We start from the raw sequence: 21,230 nt of genomic DNA, 5'->3' as shown, positions 1-21,230 counted from the left end.
TTTACTTGACTTTTTTTTTTCGACATACTATAGTATGACTTTTTTTGGCTTTTTTCGACATACTATACTATGACTTTTTCTGACATATTATACTCTGACTTTTTTCGACATACTATAGTATGACTTTTTTTGACATACTATATACTTTTTTTTCAACATACTATAGTATGACTTTTTTTGGCTTTTTTCGACATACTATACTATGACTTTTTTGGGCTTTTTTCGACATACTATACTATGACTTTTTATGCTGGGTATATATACTGACTTTTTTCGACATACTATACTATGACTTTTTCTGGCTTTTTTCAACATACTATAGTATGACTTTTTTTTCAACATACTATAGTATGACTTTTTTCAACATACTATACTATGACTTTTTTTGGCTTTTTTCAACATACTATAGTATGACTTTTTTATAGTATGACTTTTTTGCTTTTTTCTATGACATACTATATACTATGACTTTTTTTGGCTTTTTTTCACATACTATAGTATGACTTTTTCTGGCTTTTTTCAACATACTATAGTATGACTTTTTTTGGCTTTTTTCGACATACTATACTATGACTTTTTTCGACATACTATAGTATTTTTGACTGACTTTTTTGGCTACTATTATGACTTTTTTTGACTTTTTTCACATACTATAGTATGACTTTTTTGACTTTTTCGACATACTATACTATGACTTTTTTTACTTTTTTCTGACATACTATACTGACTTTTTACTATAGACTTTTTGCTTTTCAACATACTATACTATGACTTTTTTTCGACATACTATAGTATGACTTTTTCTGGCTTTTTTCAACATACTATAGTATGACTTTTTTTGGCTTTTTTCGACATACTATACTATGACTTTTTTTTGCTTTTTTCGACATACTATACCATGATTTTTATATGCTGTTTTTTGGTATATACACTATGACTTATTTTCGACATACTATACTATGACTTTTTTTGGCTTTTTTCGACATACTATTTTTTTTTTTCAACATACATACTATATACTATGACTTTTTTTTTTCAACATTTTTTTTTGCGACACTATACTATGACTATTTTCACATACTATACTATGACTTTTTTGACTTTTTTCACATACTATACTATGACTTTTTTATGGCTTTTTTTCAACATACTATACTATGACTTTTTCTGACATTTATACTATGACTTTTTTTGACATACTTTTTTCGATACTATGACTTTTTTTACTATACTATGACTTTTTTTGGCTTTTTTCGACATACTATAGTATGACTTTTTTGGCTTTTTTCAACATACTATAGTATGACTTTTTTTCGACATACTATACTATGACTTTTTCTGACATATTATACTATGACTTTTTTCAACATACTATACTATGACTTTTTATGCTATGACTTTTTTGGTTATACACATGACTTTTTTTGGCTTTTTTCATACTATACTATGACTTTTTTTATGCTGTTTTTTGGTATATACACTATGACTTTTTTCGACATACTATAGTATGACTTTTTTGGCTTTTTTCAACATACATACATACTATAGTATGACTTTTTTGGCTTTTTTCGACATACTATACTATAGTATGACTTTTTCTGGCTTTTTTCAACATACTATACTATGACTTTTTCTGGCTTTTTTCACATACTATACTATGACTTTTTACTATAGTATGACTTTTTTTTTCGACATACTATACTATGACTTTTTTTGGATTTTTATATATACTTTTTTTCTGACATATTATACTACATTTTCGACATACTATACTATGACTTTTTTGACTTTTTTTTTTCTGACATACTTATACCATGATTTTTATATACTGACTTTTTTGGTATATACATACTATGACTTATTTTTTTCAACATACTATACTATGACTATTTCTGACTTTTTTCTACTATAGACTTTTTTTTTCGACATACTATAGTGATTTTTATGACTTTTTTTACACTATGACTTATTTTCAACATACTATACTATGACTTTTTTGGCTTTTTTTTTGGACATACTATAGTATGACTTTTTTTGGCTTTTTTCAACATACTATACTATGACTTTTTTTGGCTTTTTCGACATACTATAGTATGACTTTTTCTGGCTTTTTTCGACATACTATACCATGATTTTTATATGCTGTTTTTTGGTATATACACTATGACTTTTTCTGGCTTACTATACTATGACTTTTTTATGACTTTTTTCAACATATTATACCATGATTTTTATATGCTGTTTTTTGGCGGACAGGCTGCGCGTAATAGAGGGCCGCAAGTCTGTCCAGGTGGCTACGACCGCGCCATGACCCACCTGAGCCAGGTCAGCCACAGCCAACCTGAAGAGGGCAACAGGTGTGTGTGTGTGTGTGTGTGTACATTCAGAGCATACAGCACAAAGAGTCGATTGTTCTATATATTTGAATGTCTTTTAGACTCTCTGAACCGATAAGGTCAAGTTTGGTTTGGATTTTGCATATGCCCAACCGCCATCATTCACTGTTGAATATCCAATATATTGTTGAAAGCTCCAACTGGATCAGATGGGAAAATATACCTTAAGCATGTATTACCTGTATATTTACCAAATATTTAGAGAAATAAATGCTCTTTTAAAAACCTTTTTGGATGCTTAAGTGCAGTATATGTTGTTGTTTTTTTTAATCAAATGTAATATCAATTCTCATTTTAGTATTAATCACCTGCAAATTATTTAAATGCTTTACATCAAGGATTCAGACCATTAGCTCAAAATCTTTGGAAGAGCAAACCGGTGTGGTGAAATGGATGTCCATTTTGTCCCTGATTTTAGTCCGAAAATCCTCTTTTCCACTGATGAACTCCAGCTGGCACACAGTCTGTGTTTTATTTTTATTTTAACAATATTCAGCATAGTGAAAAGTACTGTTTATTGTACATGTTAGCTGTATACAACAGTTATAAAAAAAAAGGCCCAAAAAATATATTTTGTTCAAACAAACTACAGCGACCCACAAACACATTTCAGCCTCATTATGAGCTAAAAGTCAATAATGACACCAAAATAATGACCGCAGAACCGAATGAACTGAAGTTAATATGGTGTGAGAGACCAGATAATCCAACAGTCTGATCAATATCAGGTGAAAACACTTCTCAGCTCATACAGGACTAGTCCTTAAATTCAAACATGAAACTCCCCAGACATGATTTTTGGTTTGTCCTGTACTCGGTCAGTGTCCAGGCTGCCGTCCTGTCAGGAGGAGGTAGTTGTGACGAAGGGTCCGTAGCTCTGTCAGTCTCCCCAGCAGGCGGCCGAACCGCTGGGGTCCCCCTCGTGCAGCTCCAGCCTGGGCCCCACAAACCCTAGACAGCAGGTCCAGGATCAGTTCCTGCATTTTCTCAACGCAGCTGGCTGCCTGCAGGGATGCACGGTCTGTAGAACAGAGACACAGAGAGAGCCTGGATCTGTTTGGTTGTCTTTGTATCCAAACATGGACTGATGCATTCACTTTGCCAAACAATTAGTGATTGATAAAGGTGTCAGACTATGAAAACCCCTGCTACGGAGCAGGTAAGCTACAGAGACATTTTAAGCCTTAATTAAGTCAGAGCCTTTGACACAGACTAAAGATATCATTAAGAAGCGATTATTTACAGGGAATAGAGCATACTGTTTCCTTATTTCAGACCAAACATACAGATTCCTGGTCTGACCTGAGCAGAGCAGAGCTGTTGCAGTGAGCAGGGTGTATTCTGCCTCTGTCACTCGCAGCGTTGCCATGCTATGGAAGAAGTTGAGCACCGGCCCGAGGAGATCCTCACTGCCTCCTGTTCACACCAGCAAAGAGGAAATTATTAATTTTTAGAAATACCTGGAACTACTTTTTTCACAGCCTGTAAAATCTTTGATATTTTGGATATCCACCTGAATTGACAAGCGACCTACTGTGGATGTTTTCCTTTGACTCTACATTTCTCAACCAGTTGTGTGATGACATACTGAAAATCTGCAGGGCTGATATTAGAGAAAAAAACAAAGTATTATTTAAACTAGATATCAAACTGAACTAGAATGCTAGTACGAACATGTGTGTTGGTTTATTCACCTGGACTTGGGCTTGTTGGGTTGTGGGAGAACTGCTGTGCTGAGAGAAGGAACATGACCTCCAGCGAAGAGACGCTCAAAAGAGAGCTCTGGTCAGAAAAATCCAGGAGGTCAAAACCTGTGAGGGGAACATCGTTATTTGTTTTGATATATGTTATGTTTAATTGATTTCTATTTTTATTTTCTTTGAGTGACAGCTTGATTATATCACAGACATGTTTTTACTCCCTTGTATCATCAAGAGCTAGACACAATGGTAATGATAATGGATGGCAGTACGTACATCTATACCATATTGTATATCTGCATGTCCCTCAGGCTACTCGACTATTCATCTTGTAGTTTTTTATATTATCATCATTGTGCCATTTGTCTGTTTGGAAATCAAATACAAAACTTTAAAGAGAAAGTATTCCAACAAGTGTGTCCTTGGAAGTCTTTATTCTTACGTTGTATTATCATGTGTCATGTATTCACATATGGGATAAACCATTTGAATCCCCTCTCTTATAGATCACAGATTCTGAAGGTTACATATTCCCATCAGTTTTACCTGGCACTGTCCTGGCAAACTGTAGCAGTCGTTGCAGTTGGGGTGATGCAGAATAAGACAAGCCCTCCTCTTCCTCTGTACACGGCCACTCGAGCAACTGAGCAGACACACACAAGATACCATGAGGGCAATGTAGAAATGTAACTGTGTTTTTGGAAAAACAACTGATGCTTCCACACTGTGACCTACCCTGCAGTGGTTGCTGTCCTGTGTTTTGTATAGTTGATGGGCCTCCACCATTCTGTCCATAATGTACTTCTGTTCTCGGGTTAAACTGGCAGACAAAGCCTGAGGCAGATGGAAGTTAACAACATATTGTTACAATACAACATTTTATTACACACTGTGACATTTTGTATGTATTGCCATGCTAAGCAATTTTTTAGGACTTATAGACTACTTTTTCTGTCTAGAAACAAAATACACTGTATCAATATGGCGAAATAAAATGACATGTACCGTGAAAGAGGATTTCATCAGAATCAACCACTCTTAACAGTCCATCCTATAACCAAACCACTAACCAACCATTTCATAATTTATACAACCACAGCATCCTTCAACCAAACAACTAACTTTTTCCACTACAACCAAGCCAACTGCTCTGTGGGGCCTTAAGCTATATGCAGATTCCAACATGCCTACAATGACAATGTTAACATGCTGACACTAATCAGGAATAACCCAGAGAGGTTGGAAGGAGATCTAATTTCTGAAACATTACCTTTCTACGTAAAACCCTGTGGAGCTGAATACACATGCTGCTTTTGCTTTTTAGCGGCAGTGACCTATCTGACTTTACAGGAACAATGATGATCCTTAATTTCATTGTCTATTGTTCTGATAGACAGGTGATATTGTGGTTTACTGGTTATGTGTATTCTTTCTCTTTTTAACATGTTTTCACTGCTGAATCAGTTTGACATCCTTTAAGCAGATACTGTAGACCCTTCTGCCTGCTTCTCTCTGAAATCACTTTTTGTTTTTCAAAATATTAGATAGTATTCCTTCAGAGAGTGCAGTTAGTGACAACGTGATCCATGATAGCTCGGACTGCTTGACGGAGAATGCTTAGTGAAGGTTCAATTAGCACTACATATGTTATTTCAGTCTGGACCCGAATGGCTCAATCACACTGGCATGGCTAACAAACCGCCATCTACTCAGGCAACCATCCAGTCAGACTGGGTCAGACCTGGTTTCTATTACCTGCCCGGGTAGCCGACTGGTAGAGCTGACCCTCCTGCTGTCTGTGTTCTCCTCTTCCTTAACACCTCTGACTTTACCGCCTTTCCTCAGTCGTTTTGACTGGCACTGCACCTCTGTCAGAAGGCCTGAGAAAAGAATATTTATCTTCAGACTCAAGTCCAATCAGTTAAATGCATATTGTTTAAGTAGGTATTGATTACTCCCATCTATCACATAAAGGGCTCTTACACTCAGCCAGCATTCCCACAGCACGGCACTTCCTCAGCCGACAGTCTTGGCACTTCCTCCTCATGTACATGTCCATCTCACAGCCACCGCCACTCTTACAGTGATACACAGCCTTTTTAGTCACACTACGCCGAAAGAAACCTACAAGTAAAGAAACAGAAAGAAGGACCAGGTGAGGCTGAGATAAAACCTCACTAGATTAGCTTGTACTATACAGCTATGGAGAAAATACTTTTTTTAAATGTGAAAGTGAGAAATACCTTTGCATCCCTCGCAGGTAAGAGCGTTGTAGTGATACCCTGACGCTTTGTCTCCACACACCACACACAGCTCTTCCTGACCTCTGCTCTTTCCTCCCGACACCACCCGTGTCCTCCGCCCCAGAGGCAATCCTACCACTCCGAGCCCCTGAGCCAGGACCCCGCAGTGGGGCTCAAGGCTGGGATCACAGGGGGCCTCCAGGTAATGAGGGCTGTAGTGATACGAAGGATGGCAGGGCTGCGAAGAGGAAGAGGAGGAGGATGGAGAGGAGGTGGCGGAGGGCGGAGAGCCATAGAGGGAGAAGGGCAGGTTGGCAGGGCTGTATTGTTGTTGGCTGCAAGGGAGCAGCTGAAGGTCAGGGTCATGTAGGGGGTAGCCCAGAGGGTCAGCCAGCATGTCTGAAATAGAAAAAGGTGGAAGTCCAGGGGAAAAAAGTATAATAATTATTTTGGGGGTCGGGGAGGTAAGAACTGCAGATACAGACCACTTCAATTTTATTTATTTTTTAATATCAGCTTTATTTGGCCATGTACACTTACACACATAGTTACATATACAGTACCAGTCAAAAGTTTGGACACACCTTCTCATTCAACTACTTTGAAGAATCTAAAATATAAAACATATTCTGGTTTGTTGAGCATTTGTTTGTTTACCACATAATTCCATATGTGTTCCTTCATAGTTTGGATGTCTTCAATATTAATCTACAATGTAGAAAAAAATAAAAATAAAAATAAAGAAAAAACATTGAATGAGAAGGTGTGTCCAAACTTTTGACTGGTACTGTATACACGAAATTTCTCTTCTGCATTTCGACCCATCGCTGGGAGGAACTTGGCCAGGCCAGGGTTCAAACCACCACCAACCTTGTGGTTGCGGGACGAGTGGTCTATCGGTTTCAAGCAAAACTATCATGCCGTTACAAAGTCAAAGAGCGTCATAGGAATGTTGTCTTACGTGACTCGTGAGACTGCTTTTATAGTTCTTGGGGGATATAATAAAAAGCTGAGAGTGAGTCCTTATGAATTGGCTGAAACAGGATGCAGCTGAGAGCTCCCAGTGCAATCAAGGTTTTTTGATCTCCTTTTCTGGATGCTTCATTCAATCTATAACGGCCGTTCCGTGTTGTGACGGGCTGAAACGTCTCTGAGCGTGCATCAGCAGCTTGTGTTTTGCAATTCTTGTCTCCTTTGGGAAAACATGTGTGACCACTGGCAGCCTCTGAGAGAACAGCTGGACCAGTATGACTTAGACTGCTGTGGGATCCTTTTTATACGCTGATTAGACGAAGAGCCCACCCAAATGTCAGGAGTCTCAGGACTGCTGGAGATGGAAATTCAAAGGGTTAAACACGTTGCATGAAGAGTCAATCTGATGGATGACTCTAGATATGGAAAATGAGTCTTCCATTAAATGTGTGCCTTTAAGCTTTGACCGGAAAATACACAATCATCCTTGTAGTTCTTTAGCGTTGTTGAAGGAGAACTTGAGTGATTGGCCTCACAGGAAGCAAAGCAAACATTAATGGTCAAAATCAAAGAAGCAAAAGTCGTGATATACAAACTTTTAGTCCCCGGAATGGCTAAAGCAGAGATAAACCTGATTAAATGGCTGGATCGTTGGAAAGGCTTCCCAGTCAGAGGCTCCGGGGCCCAATGGCTCAGGGCCTGTGAGAAAGAGCCCTTATTTGAAGTGACTTTTACAAGCTACTGTGTTGTCGTTGAAAAGTCACATGGCTCGATAAGAGGAAGAGATGTCCTGAACACATCTTTTTATCGAGTATCTGCTGATACAGAGTCTGATCTTAAAGGTATTTACCACATGGTAAATATGAGAAAGTGGTATCAAACTTCTCATCCTGGAGTCACAGCATTCACAAAATACGCTTCCCATATCACCTGCTCATCACCCTAATCACCTTTAAAGAACAAAACATTTCTCCCCCTTTAAGTTCTACCTCTGCCTTTAGGAAACAGCCAGTCCTGCACTCTCTGATCAATCCAAGGTCCAAAGGAAATGGTAATGTCTGGTACTTATAATACTTTGGCATTGCGACTATTTATCAGTCACCAGTCTTCAACCTTTTGGACCCAAGATATTGTCTGGAGGTGTTCATGACAAATGATGTAGAAAACGTGTAGGGCACTTATTAACCCGCCCTCACTCCATTCTTTTGTCATCTTTCAGTCTCTCTCCAGATGTTTCCTGTCTTCCCCAGACTGTGGCGGCAATGGTTTGGGGGGGGGGTCTTGCTTTCTCTGCTGTGACAGAGCTGGGTTTGCACTGTTTGTAAACCATTTGAACACTGTCTAAACACTCCTCAGCCTCCCTTCCATCCCACGCACCAGTGAGCCAAACAACACCAGCAAAATACCCCCCATAGTGAGGCCTCCACCGCCCTCCTCCCCCTGCTCCTGAGGGCAGGAGGGGAGGCAACGGGGGGGGATTTGTTGATGTTACACGTCAGTATAAATAGATCCTCCGATGCTCAGCCTCCCTGCTTGCTGTGAATGCAACGAGACGGCTGAACCTCCTCAAGAACAATTTTTTTCATGTCAGCAATTCTCAGAGGCAGTAAATAAACGTTCATTCATCAACTGTGAGAGTGCAGTCACATCCTTTTTGTTTAACAATATAATGTATAAATTACCCACTTACTTAAAGGTGCACAACAAGGATATCTCATTGTCTCCTCACAGTTCTCAACATGGGGCTGCTACCAGCTAACGTGCTGACAGTACGAACAGTGCAAACGACGGCATGAGTGCTAACAGAGCTAGCAGTGGTAACCTAGGGGGGGAACCTGAGGGTTGGTGCTCATTGCCCCCAAAAAACTGTGGGCCGCAACCAGCCTGGGGCACAACATAGAGAATCACATGCACTAAAATGCACGGTTAGCAGGCCCAGCCGATGTCAACAAAGCAGAGAGAAACTCGGATTACAACACACAGAGAGAAGAGTAACTTCATCCTCTGCTCAGGTAATATCTTTACATTGCAAATATTTATTTTCTGCTATATTAATGCTCTGAATTTTGAATTTAGCACTTTTAAAGGGAGCCTACATAACCTTTGTTGTACACCAGTAATGATTATGAGATATTGTTAAATGTCCAAATGGTATGTTAAAGTAGAATAGTAGAAAAAAGTCACAGCAGTCTGACTCAGTCATGTTGTTTTACTTTCTTATATTATATTATTTATTATAATGAAAATGTTTAAAGTGTATATAAACTTGAGTAGATTTGAGTATTCAGGTTAGGACTGATGTGACAGCAGTCTAGCAGGCCTGTACTCTAGAGCTGCCTTACATTTTGGTGTCACTTCAGAGGGTCAATTCACCCTTATTACAAAAAACAAACAAACATGCTTTCATAACACTGATAGAATCTATACTGTCAAAGCTGAAGGTACAACTCAGAAAATGCATTAATTCTATATTCATATATGTATAAATATATTATTTATTTGTTACATTCATTGTAATGGGGTGGAGTCTGAAATCTTAGATGTGAATATCTAAAACATATGAAGAAATTCAACCAAAATGATCTGCAGTAAGTGAAAGAAAATGTTTTTGTATTTTGGGCGAACAAATCCTTTAAGACAGTGGAAAACGAAGTTGATAACGCAGATTAGAAATGAACCAAGTACCAATAACGCTATAAGTCATTTGAATTAATTTACCATTGACATTGGAAGTACTTTGCAAATATGATGTCTCTACACATTCAAATCACATAAGACATTGACACTCATGTCTGAATATCAAGTCTTTCGGTAGCAAATTCCAACAGTCTAACGAAGACTTCATTCATTCATTCTCATATCATTCCATTTTTTTTCTTTTATTGTAAGAAATGACATGTCCCACAACTTGTTTTAGAGAAGAAACCGAAAAAAGAGGAAGAGAAAGTAAACGGCAAAAGAAAAAGAAAAGTCACAAGAGACAGAAGTGTCAGTGTGGACTCACCGTAATACTGGAGCTGCTCTGCTGAGCAGTAACCATCCGAGGCAGAGAGAAACCCCCCGGCCGAAAAGCTCATCTCCAACTCAGTCCACTCTCTCATCTGGACAGAATATCCTCTCGCCAGCTAGTAATACAGGATTTATCTTCACACACGCACATGCAAAGATACAACACACACACACACACACACACACACACACACACACACACACACACACACACACACACACACACACACACACACACACACACACACACACACACACACACACACACACACACACACACAGACAATTACTCAGAGGATCACACAGATATGAAGGATCTGGGAAGTGCAGAAACATTCCTCTATCCCCAGGATGCGTCCAGGTCTCTTAGCTGTAGAGGCTGATGTCCCAGCCTATTTTTAAGAAACTGAGAGGATGAGTGCAGCTGAGGCTCTTGGTCTGTGGTGGATGATGTGCTGGAGGAGGTCTTAATCGTCCCTCGGGGGATAGACTTAAGGGAAAGCGGGGACACCATGGAAGGACAGGGATGTGACTGGGGTCCAAACAGCTGGATCTGGCCGGGACTTCACAGATCGCAAGACGGCAGGGATGGATGGATGGAGGGAAAGATGGAGACTTTAACCCACAGAGGGATGGACACCCATTGCTCATTGAGTGTGCATATGTTTGTGTGTGTGTGTGTGTGTGTGTGTGTGTGTGTGTTGAAGTTTGGCCTGAATGGATGTATCTAGAATGCAACAGCTGGGCTGAAAAAGGATTGTTTTTAATCTGAGTCAAATAAAGTAATTACCATCATTAAATCAATTGTTAAAAGTTTTAGTGGACTAAATACTGCTTGTGAAGCTTGCTATACTTAATATGTCTGTCTGCCTGTCCGTCCATGTTTGTCCTTCAAGCCTTTGGGAGTGTGTTTACTTTGCTTTTGTTTACCGCTGTTCTGTTTGTGCTGCAGTTAATATTGGACAGCAGTTAGATTTAAGGGGCTCGGGGACCTCCTCCTCCCCCACAGACAGTTCTGCCCCAGGCCGGGGCAGAGCAAAGGGAGACGAGGCCTGAACCGCCCAGTGGAGACAGAGGAGTGACCTCAACACTGGCGTGTAAATCTCTGAGCAGGGCCGTTTGACATGCAGCATGCTTACTGAGGATTAACGGCGTCCTCCCACGTGCATATCATCCCCTTTACTGGCTCATTATGGGAACCAGGACTGACTGGTGGATAGCGGAGGGTTTTGTCAGTAATGCTCACTGAAACTGTAGCCTTCACTGGGGCGATCACGATCGATCTCAGTGACAAATGACACAGGAATTTGGGTGCTGGCTACACAGTGTCTTTCCTTTGAAGATTGTGTCCAAAGGGTAAATCGGTGAACATGTGATAAAAGTCCACGATGACAAAACAGTTTCGAGATAAATTGTACTTTAGGGAAAACCACAAACTAATAGAGCAAAATGAACGTCATAGACCTAAAATAACAGTCCAACTTCCAGGAACAGTTTCATTTAACACTACAAGCCTGCCTTAACAAGACAAATAACTACATTGATTATATTACTTTTAAGGTTTTATGGTTAGATAAAGGTCACGGAGAACAGCATTATTGGAGCATTAAGATGTACTTTATGAAATAATATTGTCATTCTGTTTCTCCGTATTGTAATTTTAGACAGATATTTATTTCTATTCTACATACTGTATACAGCAGTGCTTTGAGCTACATTTTAACATCAGCTTGATAGCCCAACATGTTAACAATGACAATGGTAAAATGATTTCGTTTAGCAGGTATAGTGTTAACAATTTTCACAATCTTTGTTAGCGTGTTAGCATGCTAACATTTTCTATTTATCCCTAAACACATAGTACAGCTGAGGCAGGGATTTTCTCATCAACCAAAGTATGGGGCGATTTAAATATCTGACTTGATGATCATGCCAGATTCATGGCAATCCATCCAATCGTTGTTAAGATACTTGACTAAATCAACCTTACAATGGGGATAGAAGAAAAATCAGAGGATCACCAAAGTCAGTAGGATTTATCCACTGGGAACCTTGAAAGTTTCTACCAAATTTCCTGCCAATCCACCAAGTAGATGTTGAGATATTTCACAGGATGACCCAAAAGTGAACCTGCTGCTGGCACTAGAGTGAGGTCAGGGGATGAACACATCAGGAGATCACCAGAGTGGGCCGGATCTATGCTGCTAGCATCACTAAAAGACATGAACATAATTCTAATTCAAACCAACTTGTTTGATCTTCTCTCAGGCATAGTTTCCTTGACATTTCTACAATAATCTAGACAGATGCATGAATCCATTTCTCAAGAAGAGGTGGTCTGTTGTGTTTTTCTCCATTAATATCAGTGTGTCATGTCACAACAAGCATCAGCCATTCCTCCCAACTGTCTCTGACCTCTGAGGACTGGAAGGAGACTCGAGAGCAGGCAGCAGTGCTGCGAGTGACACTGAACGATGGGACAATATCAGAGAGTGTGCAAATGTCTCCATGCATCTTCAGGATGTGTCACACTCTTGGACACATTGTTGGACTGACCATGAGGGCTGGCCCCATGGGAGATGAGTATCACGAAAGAAGAAGGAGTTGAGGGGAGAAGAGGGAAGGACTTTGAGGGCAAGTTCAGATCATGCACGGACTCTTGCGCATTCCCTGAATTAGTTTGTGTTCTGTGCACCAACTAACTGTACCAAAAAGATGAGATGAATACCAAAAAAAACAAGAGCAAAGACAAGCATTTCCACGAAACACAAACTTAAACAAACTAAACAGAAAATATCACTGAAGTCAACCTTTCCTCAAACTAAGTGATAGCATGTGTATGTGTAAACCTCCTGAACTCATTAATCCTGAATCACTCACAGTGCAAGCCTTGAGATAAATTCCGCACATCGTAAATCTGGTTCAGGACGTCTTCTCCATGTGGCCAGCTCCTCTTTTTATCAGAGGGCTGCCGGCTGGTAGCTGCAGCTCGATAATGGTTTGAACTGTTTACTGATCCACGTAGGAAACTGACACTTACATTAAAGTGGCCTCGTGTTCGTGAGTAAAGTCCATAGCTTATGTTTGAGCGCATGTGAGTGAGTGTGGTTCGGGGTCTATTTGGCTATCAAGAGAAGTAATGTTAAATGACATGTTTGAAACCATTTTCTTATGATCTGTTAAGGTCAGGATGTTTTACTATGGTTAGGCATGCTGGATGAAATCAAATACATTAAATTCCTCATAAAAAGAATATGACCACACAGGATCTTAATGGAACATGTAGAAACTGGCCATCATTAATAACACCTGTACCTTTATTCAGCTGGTGTGAACTACATTAAAGATCTGTCCTGGCTTGAATTGCATTGAAATTGCAATTAAGTGTTTAACACAGTGTTTAAGCCCTTAATACAAGATTGATTGAGAATGCAGAAGAGTAACCTGCTGCTCTTTAGGTACAAAACAGGTGTGTTGGTCTATGACAGTTCTGTATATGTTGCATTTGTGCTAGTTAGGAGCAGAAGTAGTGGACTCACCGCGTATGGTGGGATCCTTCCTGCTGCACGAGCGTCCCGACGTCCTCTCCCTTTGTCCAACTATCTCACTTTTTGTAATGTTGACTTCAGCCCAGCCTCCATCCTTACACACACACACACACACACACACACACACACACACACACACACACACACACACACACACACATACACACGCACATGTATAATCAGAGTAAACAGACAGCTGCTCTTGATGTGTGTTTTAGCTGGACATGCGGAAACCTGACCAAAGATCTTCTTTTCCTGTAAATGTTCTCTTGCAGGACAGAAGTCTCGTCAGTGAGGAGAAGAAATTATTTGTAGACCTTTTATGGGAAATACTTGTGGAAACATGCAAAATTATAGCAATTAGAGGTAAAGTGTCGGGTGTTTGATGTAGTAAATTAAATATATTTTCAACACTGAAATTGAAAGTGTCCTAAATTTACCATAAAATCCCCTCGCATGGGGCCTTTTGGTTGGACTAGGGATTTGAACTAGCAACCTCTGAGTCACAAAGGACCCCGTTTCTGCCCTACTTGCAGCAGCTGAAATCTTCTCATTAAGAAATTCCCAATATGGAGTGTTTATAAACAGCCTCTTGTTCATCTCTTGTGATGGATGGATGCTCCCTATCACTGCTCTTCCTGCTAACTCCCCAACCCGCTTAGCAATGTCTCTGCCACTGTTTCACAACCCTCCAACCCCCAAATACACACACACATACTCTGAATCCATGATAGTTTTTGTACTGACCTTGCTTCCTTGGTGGGTGGGCCCTTACTGGTTGACTATGCATGATTGCATTAGTTTTGATAGTGAGGGAAAGTGTGTGTGTGTGTGTGTGTGTGTGTGTGTGTGTATGCGTGGGTGTTTTGAGGGAGGAGGGTGCAACTGAGAGGCCAGTGTGAATCTGCTAATGACGAAAAACAACATGGCTGTCAAGGCCTCCCAGGAGCAGGTCAAACACAGTCAGTGGAGTTAAGGTCAGTAAAGGCAAAGGGGCAAAGGTCAACATCAAGGCCAAGAGCAGGCCTTGACCTCTGTTGGGCTGAAAAAAAAATGGGAGGTGAAGAGAGTAAATTGTAAGGGAGGAGGGGCCCTCAGAGTGTTTTTCTTCTCAAGAGCAGAGTTTTTCATAAATAAAATAAAAGACAAACATCATTTTGAAGATAAATGACTCCACCAAAAATCAAAAGAATCAAAAAGAAAAATGACTTATTCATTGTTTAATCTTTACAGTACACTGAACATACTCAATATTTCTCAAAGTACAAAACCAACTTTTGTTGTGCAAAACAGTGAAAATGAAAAAATGAAGATGTGTAAATTAAACATGGTAGTGAAAAGTGTGTTGTGACTGTTATCACCAGTGAAGACAAAATTAGTCAAGTGTCTTTATTTCTAAAAATAACTAATAAAATAAATTAAAATACAATCATATGACTACAATTTAAAAAGATGTCTAAAATGAACAAAAAAAATAAATTCTCAAAGCTGTGATTAAAGCACTTGGGTGATCATCAATTAAAAATTGACTAAATACAATTTACAATTGGAAATGTTTTGCGAAACATTTCTTCTTTTTTATGGTCAGACACATCACTACGATGCTGTCAAAGTGTTTGGCAACTTAAAAACAAAATACTTTGAGAGAAACCTCTGTGTGGTCCGGTCACCCCGGCCAGCAGAATTCTGACATATATATTAGGTCTAAAATCAAAATGAGGTTGTGACCTAAAAATAGGAGGATTTTGGGTTGACAGGAGGAGTTTTAATCCATGTGCGACACCTGAAACCCTCAATCGTCCCTTTAAAACTCGAACATTAAGAGCATCGTAAATCAAATCTCTGCAGCTGAACCCAAGTTGAAGACTTCCTCTTTCACAGTACTTTTGCAGATAAAAACAAAGTAAACATTAAAAGAGCATGATAAATGACACGTTAAAATCATGTTCTTTCATTCTGATTTGGTTGGTAATGTGATTTTTAGGGTTCACTGGAAGAGAGTGTCTCTACGTGTCCCACGAATACACTCTTGGATTAGCTCCCAATCAGAGGCGTGGTCTCACCGTGGTTGACGTCCATCTCCAACGTAGATTTGCGGTAAATCAAGAACTGGATGGAGATCTGAACAGCAATGTTAAGGAAATCTACAAAAATCCAGGGAAAGTGTCTTTTTTACACAGCTAGAAACATAAACAACTATGACGAACTTGAGATAATATTTGACCATAAAGTGGGGAAATTAATAAATGAAGTGACCCTAGTTTCTGGTATTACAGATATATTTTACAGAATACCAGACTCCTTTACATCGGATGTACAGGATTGGATTCCCAACTGGGCATCATGAGCTTTGAGGCTCCAGACACCCAGGACTCCTTTAAGTCTCGGGTTCACTTTGATCCTAAATAAAGTCGCATTTAGACAAATTACCAACATTGAATAAAAAAAAAAAAGAAGCTGGGCCCAGGTATTATTATTCCAGCATAGCATGCTGGTTGGTCTCTAGCTATCTGAGCATTCAATGAGGCGGAATGCATATTCTATGCTAGTGGCCATAGTACCTAAAGAATCATTTTGCGCGGTGACTTCCTGGAGTCTCGGCTGTTTGCCACAGTGAGCTTAGTAAGCATAAACTAAGCATAAGCTGGCAGTCTCCAGGCTGTAGTTTCACACTTGCCAGAAATACATTGGTGTGATATCGATCATAGCATCTAATTCTTCATCTTGGGGCACAACAGGGTAATCTAAAGATAGTGCTGTACCACGTGCTTACTGCAGATGACTCTGATAGCAGAGCTGGACTATGAACTGACATTTATAAATGCTGCTACTTTTAAGAGCTGGCCCATAAAGAAATACAACACCACTCATCATCAGGTCACATTCTTCTGCCTGGTCGATATGTTCATAGAAAACGAAAGCAGCAAACCACTTCATACTTTTGTGGGGTGCAAAGAGGCTCATGGCCTCCAGGGGGCCCCAGTACAGTTTTTACAGTCTTGATTCTTTGCTTGTAACAAGCTAATTTTCCTTTGAGTGCTAGGACCTTTGATACTGTATATGATGTTTGCACACACCTCGTCACGGGACCCACAACCCATCTGATGAAGTGTCCCCTCTTCTAGCTCAGCACTGCCTAAAATGTTGCAGGTATGTGAGATAAAGGAGAGCCCAGAGGCCCGGCAACGACGGCCTTGTTTTTAATTCTTTAAAGGATACAATGAGGTCTAAGGAGAGGGTGCCGAGGCTGCCAATGAGCCAAGGCAAGTGATGGACCATGTAGCTTTTCTCGGCCTGGCCCTGATCAGGGTTCTTCAGCAGGACACTCAGGCCGTATGTAGTGTTTCCTAGGATGACCAGCGCGAACAGGAAGAAAGACACTCCCTCTGTGGACTTCCTCTTGAACTGTGGGGAGAAATGGGAAGAACACAAAGCTTTTTTTAAAGGAATAGAGGACGTTATATGCAGCCACCACATACTGTCCACCAGAGTGATACGTGCAGATTGCAGAGGCAATCGTCCATGCTCTCCGGGGATCATATTCACTAGCGTTTCCAACTGCTGAGCTCTCAGATACATTTACTCTAGCCTCTTTCACTTTGATGTACATGTTCCATCTTGTGCAGATTCAAATATACATAAAAAACACAGCTTGTAATGCCTTCACAGCTTTATTGTCCATTATTATTATCATTTCACATGCATTTCTACACATCTTATGTCTTTTTATATTTACTCACTGCACGTTACTATAGTATAGTATTAGTATACAGTATTAGTATCCGCTACCGTCTACCACCTACAGTATGCAGCCAATATTACAAAGCAAGTAACACATTTGCAGCAGAACCCACTTTGTCATACTCACATTAGTGTACATCTGGGGAAGTCTGGAAAAGAGGTAGAGAACTGACGACACGGAGCCGATGGAGAAACCAATTATTTCTTTAGGGGTAAAAGTCTGAAGCGACAGAGAAGCAGACACAACAAAATTACATCAGCAAAAAAAAAGACAAAATGAGTTGACCACCCTCAGGTTACTTATAAACAAATGATTATGTCTCACCTTGATGGGACCAACATTAGAGGTTGAGAGCAGGGTGCGCGACCTCTGAACCCAGAAGGTACAACTTCATGTTGGGCGCCTAATCCAGGGAGGTAGGCAAGGCTTGTGGTGAAGCTCAGGACACAGGCTACACCCACCAAGTGCAAAGCACTCCTGCCTTGGAAAGCAAAACAACACCTCGATCAATACCTGGAAAGACGTCTAAGCACATTCCTCCAGACAAGGGTCATTGTGTCAGAGTTCACCAGTCAGGGAACAAACGCAGCAACATGAGGCATGTGATGACATCATAACAGGGTACAGCGATAACCCTCTTCCTCTGTCTGGACTAGTGTTGGCTCATTGTTCATCAGCACTGATATGAGAAGCTTGTTCATTAAGCAGCTACGTCAGATAACACTGATCTTAGAAATAAGCAGTGCCTCAGTAGAGGCTGAATCAAGAAATCAACAAAACAAATCGTGGTTCTTATGTTGTGCATTTGTAAAATTTAGAAGTGAAAGAAAAACCCACTCACTTTCTGACATCCTGTTCCTTGTCTTGTAGTATAAGTACATGCCCAGCATCGCCAGGTCAGCTATAACATAATAAACGGCTGTATAAGTCTGAATGACAAGGAGAAAGACACATGAAACAGGTTGTGAAAAAAATAGTCCTTCACACAAATAGTCATTGTAACATTTTAAAACTAAACTGTCACTTTTAAAATAAATGAGTGTCATTACTTGACGAGAATAGTAAAGTAATGAATTAGTCAACTGACAGAAAAATTATCATTAAGAATTTGAATAATCAATGACTCATCTAAGTGACTGATCAAGGCACAAACAATAATTAGCTGGTAATAGCTCTAAGATGTGACAACAAATTCATTTTTTTTGTCATACTATTATCAAAAATACATAATGTTTCTTTGATTGAAAAACAAGATCTCAATCATTTTTTATTTTCTGGTTTTCATGACTTCTAATGATCATTGCTTTTGAGATTTTATAGTCCAAATAACCGATCAAAAACCAATGTTTTATAGAGTAACAGTTTACTCTGTCACTGGAAACACTCTGACACTGAGACAATCTTTAAAGCAGTACAAGTTACCTGAAGCGGAAGCTGGTCTGCCAAGAAGGAGCCCACCAGGTTGCAGGTGTCACCTCCCAACCACAGCACCAGGAACCAGATGGAGAGGGCCTTGTCCATATTCCCTGTTTTACATGAGCTGCAGTACTGTCTGCAGTCACAACCAACCGTCAGAAATATACATTATGTTTGGATGAAAGAGTTCTTCAGACACTAACACTTACGGAACGGAAGACATCATGAAGCAGAAGATGGAAAAGAGGCCGATGTAAATGCTCGCCATATCCCTCGCGTCCTGGGCACATTCCCCGAGTATGTCCCAAACCCATGTGGACCCATTAGGGCACAGGGAGGTCAAGTTCCCTGTGGTGGTCCATCCAAAGGTTCCCCGCGTGAGGACTCCATCTGGTCCCATAGTCTGCTGGAGAGAAAAGGGGTCTGTTATCATCAAGGTTTATTTAAAAATACCTGTTAAATGCCCACAAACCACATTGGTTTCCTAGAAAGCATAAAACAGGAAGAGAAAGATATACTATCTATCTATCTATACTACTTATCCACCACTTATCTAACCACATGGCACAGATGTAGAGGTCTGTGGAGCTCCAACAGGCTTTAAAGAGCCCTGAACACACCATAGAGAGCCACACAGCCCTGAACACACCATAGAGAGCCACACAGCCCTGAACACAACAGGAGCAGCTGGTGAGCCCTGAGGAAGCTGCAAACACTCACCTCCTCTTCCCCTGGTGAGAACAACACTCATGCACACATTACTTGTTCTTTTTATGTCGAAATAGTCTTAAAGTGATTGAAAAGGAGTCAGAGCTGAAGAGATCTTGCCTGTCTGGAGTCTGATGAGTCGACACAGTCCTGAGCTGAACACAACCTGGCGTCTCTGCGGAAACAACAGGAAAGGTTGGCAAATAAACAAGAGAGGCCTCCTGCGAGCTGATTGGTCGATGGGGTGAAACGTCACTGCTGACTCATCGAAACGTGTCACGTGATTTGCATCCAGTCGGGCTCCAGGAATGAATGTGTCTTTCTTTGAATAACATGTGAGCCAGACATCCTTACAAGTCGTCTGTAATATATTCTGAACACATTACACAATACAGCTGACAGAAAAACTGCTCATTTTATTATTATGTATTATATTTTCTGATGTCTCAGTTATTCCACTGCACACACAAAAAACAACAACATTGTTTTTATGGAACTAAACTCCTCTAATTCAAAGGGTTCATTTCTCTTTGAGGATGTGTTATGAATTCATAGGTTGATGTTCAAAACTTATTCTGGTTAAATAAAAAATAAAAAACTTATTCTGGTTAAATAAAAAATAAAAAACTTATTCTGGTTAAATAAAAAAAAAAAACTTATTCTGGTTAAATAAAAATAAAAATCTTATTCTGGTTAAATAAAAAATAAAAAGCTTATTCTGGTTAAATAAATAAATAAAAAGCTTATTCTGGTTAAATAAATAAATAAAAAGCTTATTCTGGTTAAATAAAAAATAAAAATTCTGGTTAAATAAAAAATAAAAAACTTATTCTGGTTAAATAAATAAATAAAAAACTTATTCTGGTTAAATAAAAAATAAAAAACTTATTCTGGTTAAATAAAAAATAAAAAAACTTATTCTGGTTAAATAAAAAATAAAAAGCTTATTCTGGTTAAATAAATAAATAAACTTATTCTGGTTAAATAAAAAATAAAAAGCTTATTCTGGTTAAATAAAAAATAAAAAACTTAAAATAAAAAATAAAAAGCTTATTCTGGTTAAATAAATAAAAAACTTATTCTGGTTAAATAAAAAATAAAAAGCTTAAAATAAATAAAAAAAAAGCTTATTCTGGTTAAATAAATAAATAAAAAACTTATTCTGGTTAAATAAATAAAAAAAAGCTTATTCTGGTTAAATAAAAAATAAAAAAATTATTCTGGTTAAATAAAAAATAAAAAACTTATTCTGGTTAAATAAATAAATAAACTTATTCTGGTTAAATAAAAAATAAAAAACTTATTCTGGTTAAATAAAAAAAAACTTATTCTGGTTAAATAAAAAATAAAAAGCTTATTCTGGTTAAATAAAAAATAAAAAGCTTATTCTGGTTAAATAAAAAACTTATTCTGGTTAAATAAAAAATAAAAAGCTTATTCTGGTTAAATAAATAAATAAAAAGCTTATTCTGGTTAAAGTTCAGGATCAACATCTG

The 21,230-nt window shown here is 39.0% G+C and overlaps 2 protein-coding genes across 4 annotated transcripts; both read right to left on the bottom strand.

Annotated features, from left to right (window-relative positions):
• Positions 1-2,859: 2,859 nt before the first annotated feature.
• On the bottom strand, positions 2,860-13,971 carry nr1h5 (nuclear receptor subfamily 1, group H, member 5). Of its 3 annotated transcripts, none has more exons than XM_054609030.1 (11): positions 13,860-13,971; positions 10,316-10,455; positions 6,340-6,738; positions 6,080-6,220; positions 5,852-5,976; positions 4,832-4,930; positions 4,643-4,739; positions 4,091-4,207; positions 3,910-3,999; positions 3,699-3,812; positions 2,860-3,417 (listed from the first exon to the last, which is right to left on the bottom strand). In XM_054609030.1, the coding sequence occupies exons 2-11, from the start codon at positions 10,410-10,412 to the stop codon at positions 3,215-3,217; spliced, it is 1,482 nt and encodes a 493-aa protein (XP_054465005.1). In that variant the 5' UTR covers positions 10,413-10,455; positions 13,860-13,971; the 3' UTR covers positions 2,860-3,214. The 3 variants fall into 3 exon arrangements, with proteins under 3 accessions (XP_054465005.1, XP_054465007.1, XP_054465006.1); XM_054609032.1 differs by having other exon boundaries at positions 3,931-3,999; positions 13,860-13,962; XM_054609031.1 differs by lacking the exon at positions 13,860-13,971 and adding an exon at positions 13,201-13,821.
• Positions 13,972-15,094: 1,123 nt separating this feature from the next.
• Positions 15,095-19,968, bottom strand: slc66a1 (solute carrier family 66 member 1). Its single transcript, XM_054609273.1, is given in 9 exon segments — positions 15,095-15,989; positions 17,088-17,273; positions 17,737-17,829; positions 17,935-17,979; positions 17,982-18,091; positions 18,452-18,539; positions 19,033-19,162; positions 19,236-19,432; positions 19,855-19,968. Coding segments are annotated over 8 exon segments (930 nt in total). The 5' UTR covers positions 19,427-19,432; positions 19,855-19,968; the 3' UTR covers positions 15,095-15,902.
• Between the last annotated feature and the right edge of the window lie 1,262 nt (positions 19,969-21,230).

The sequence above is a fragment of the Anoplopoma fimbria genome, chromosome 12, assembly GCF_027596085.1.
Source record: "Anoplopoma fimbria isolate UVic2021 breed Golden Eagle Sablefish chromosome 12, Afim_UVic_2022, whole genome shotgun sequence".
Classification (NCBI taxonomy): Eukaryota; Metazoa; Chordata; class Actinopteri; order Perciformes; family Anoplopomatidae; genus Anoplopoma; species Anoplopoma fimbria.
This window is presented reverse-complemented; position numbering and strand designations above follow the sequence as displayed.

Excerpts from the sequence above, each read along its gene's own strand:
- nr1h5 (XM_054609030.1), bottom strand. The coding sequence starts at position 10,412 with ATGAGAGAGTGGACTGAGTTGGAGATGAGCTTTTCGGCCGGGGGGTTT. Across the intron at positions 6,221-6,339 it reads TACCTGCGAGGGATGCAAAG|GTTTCTTTCGGCGTAGTGTG; the intron begins GTATTTCTCACT and ends CTTTACTTGTAG. Across the intron at positions 3,813-3,909 it reads TAGGTCGCTTGTCAATTCAG|GAGGCAGTGAGGATCTCCTC; the intron begins GTGGATATCCAA and ends TGGTGTGAACAG.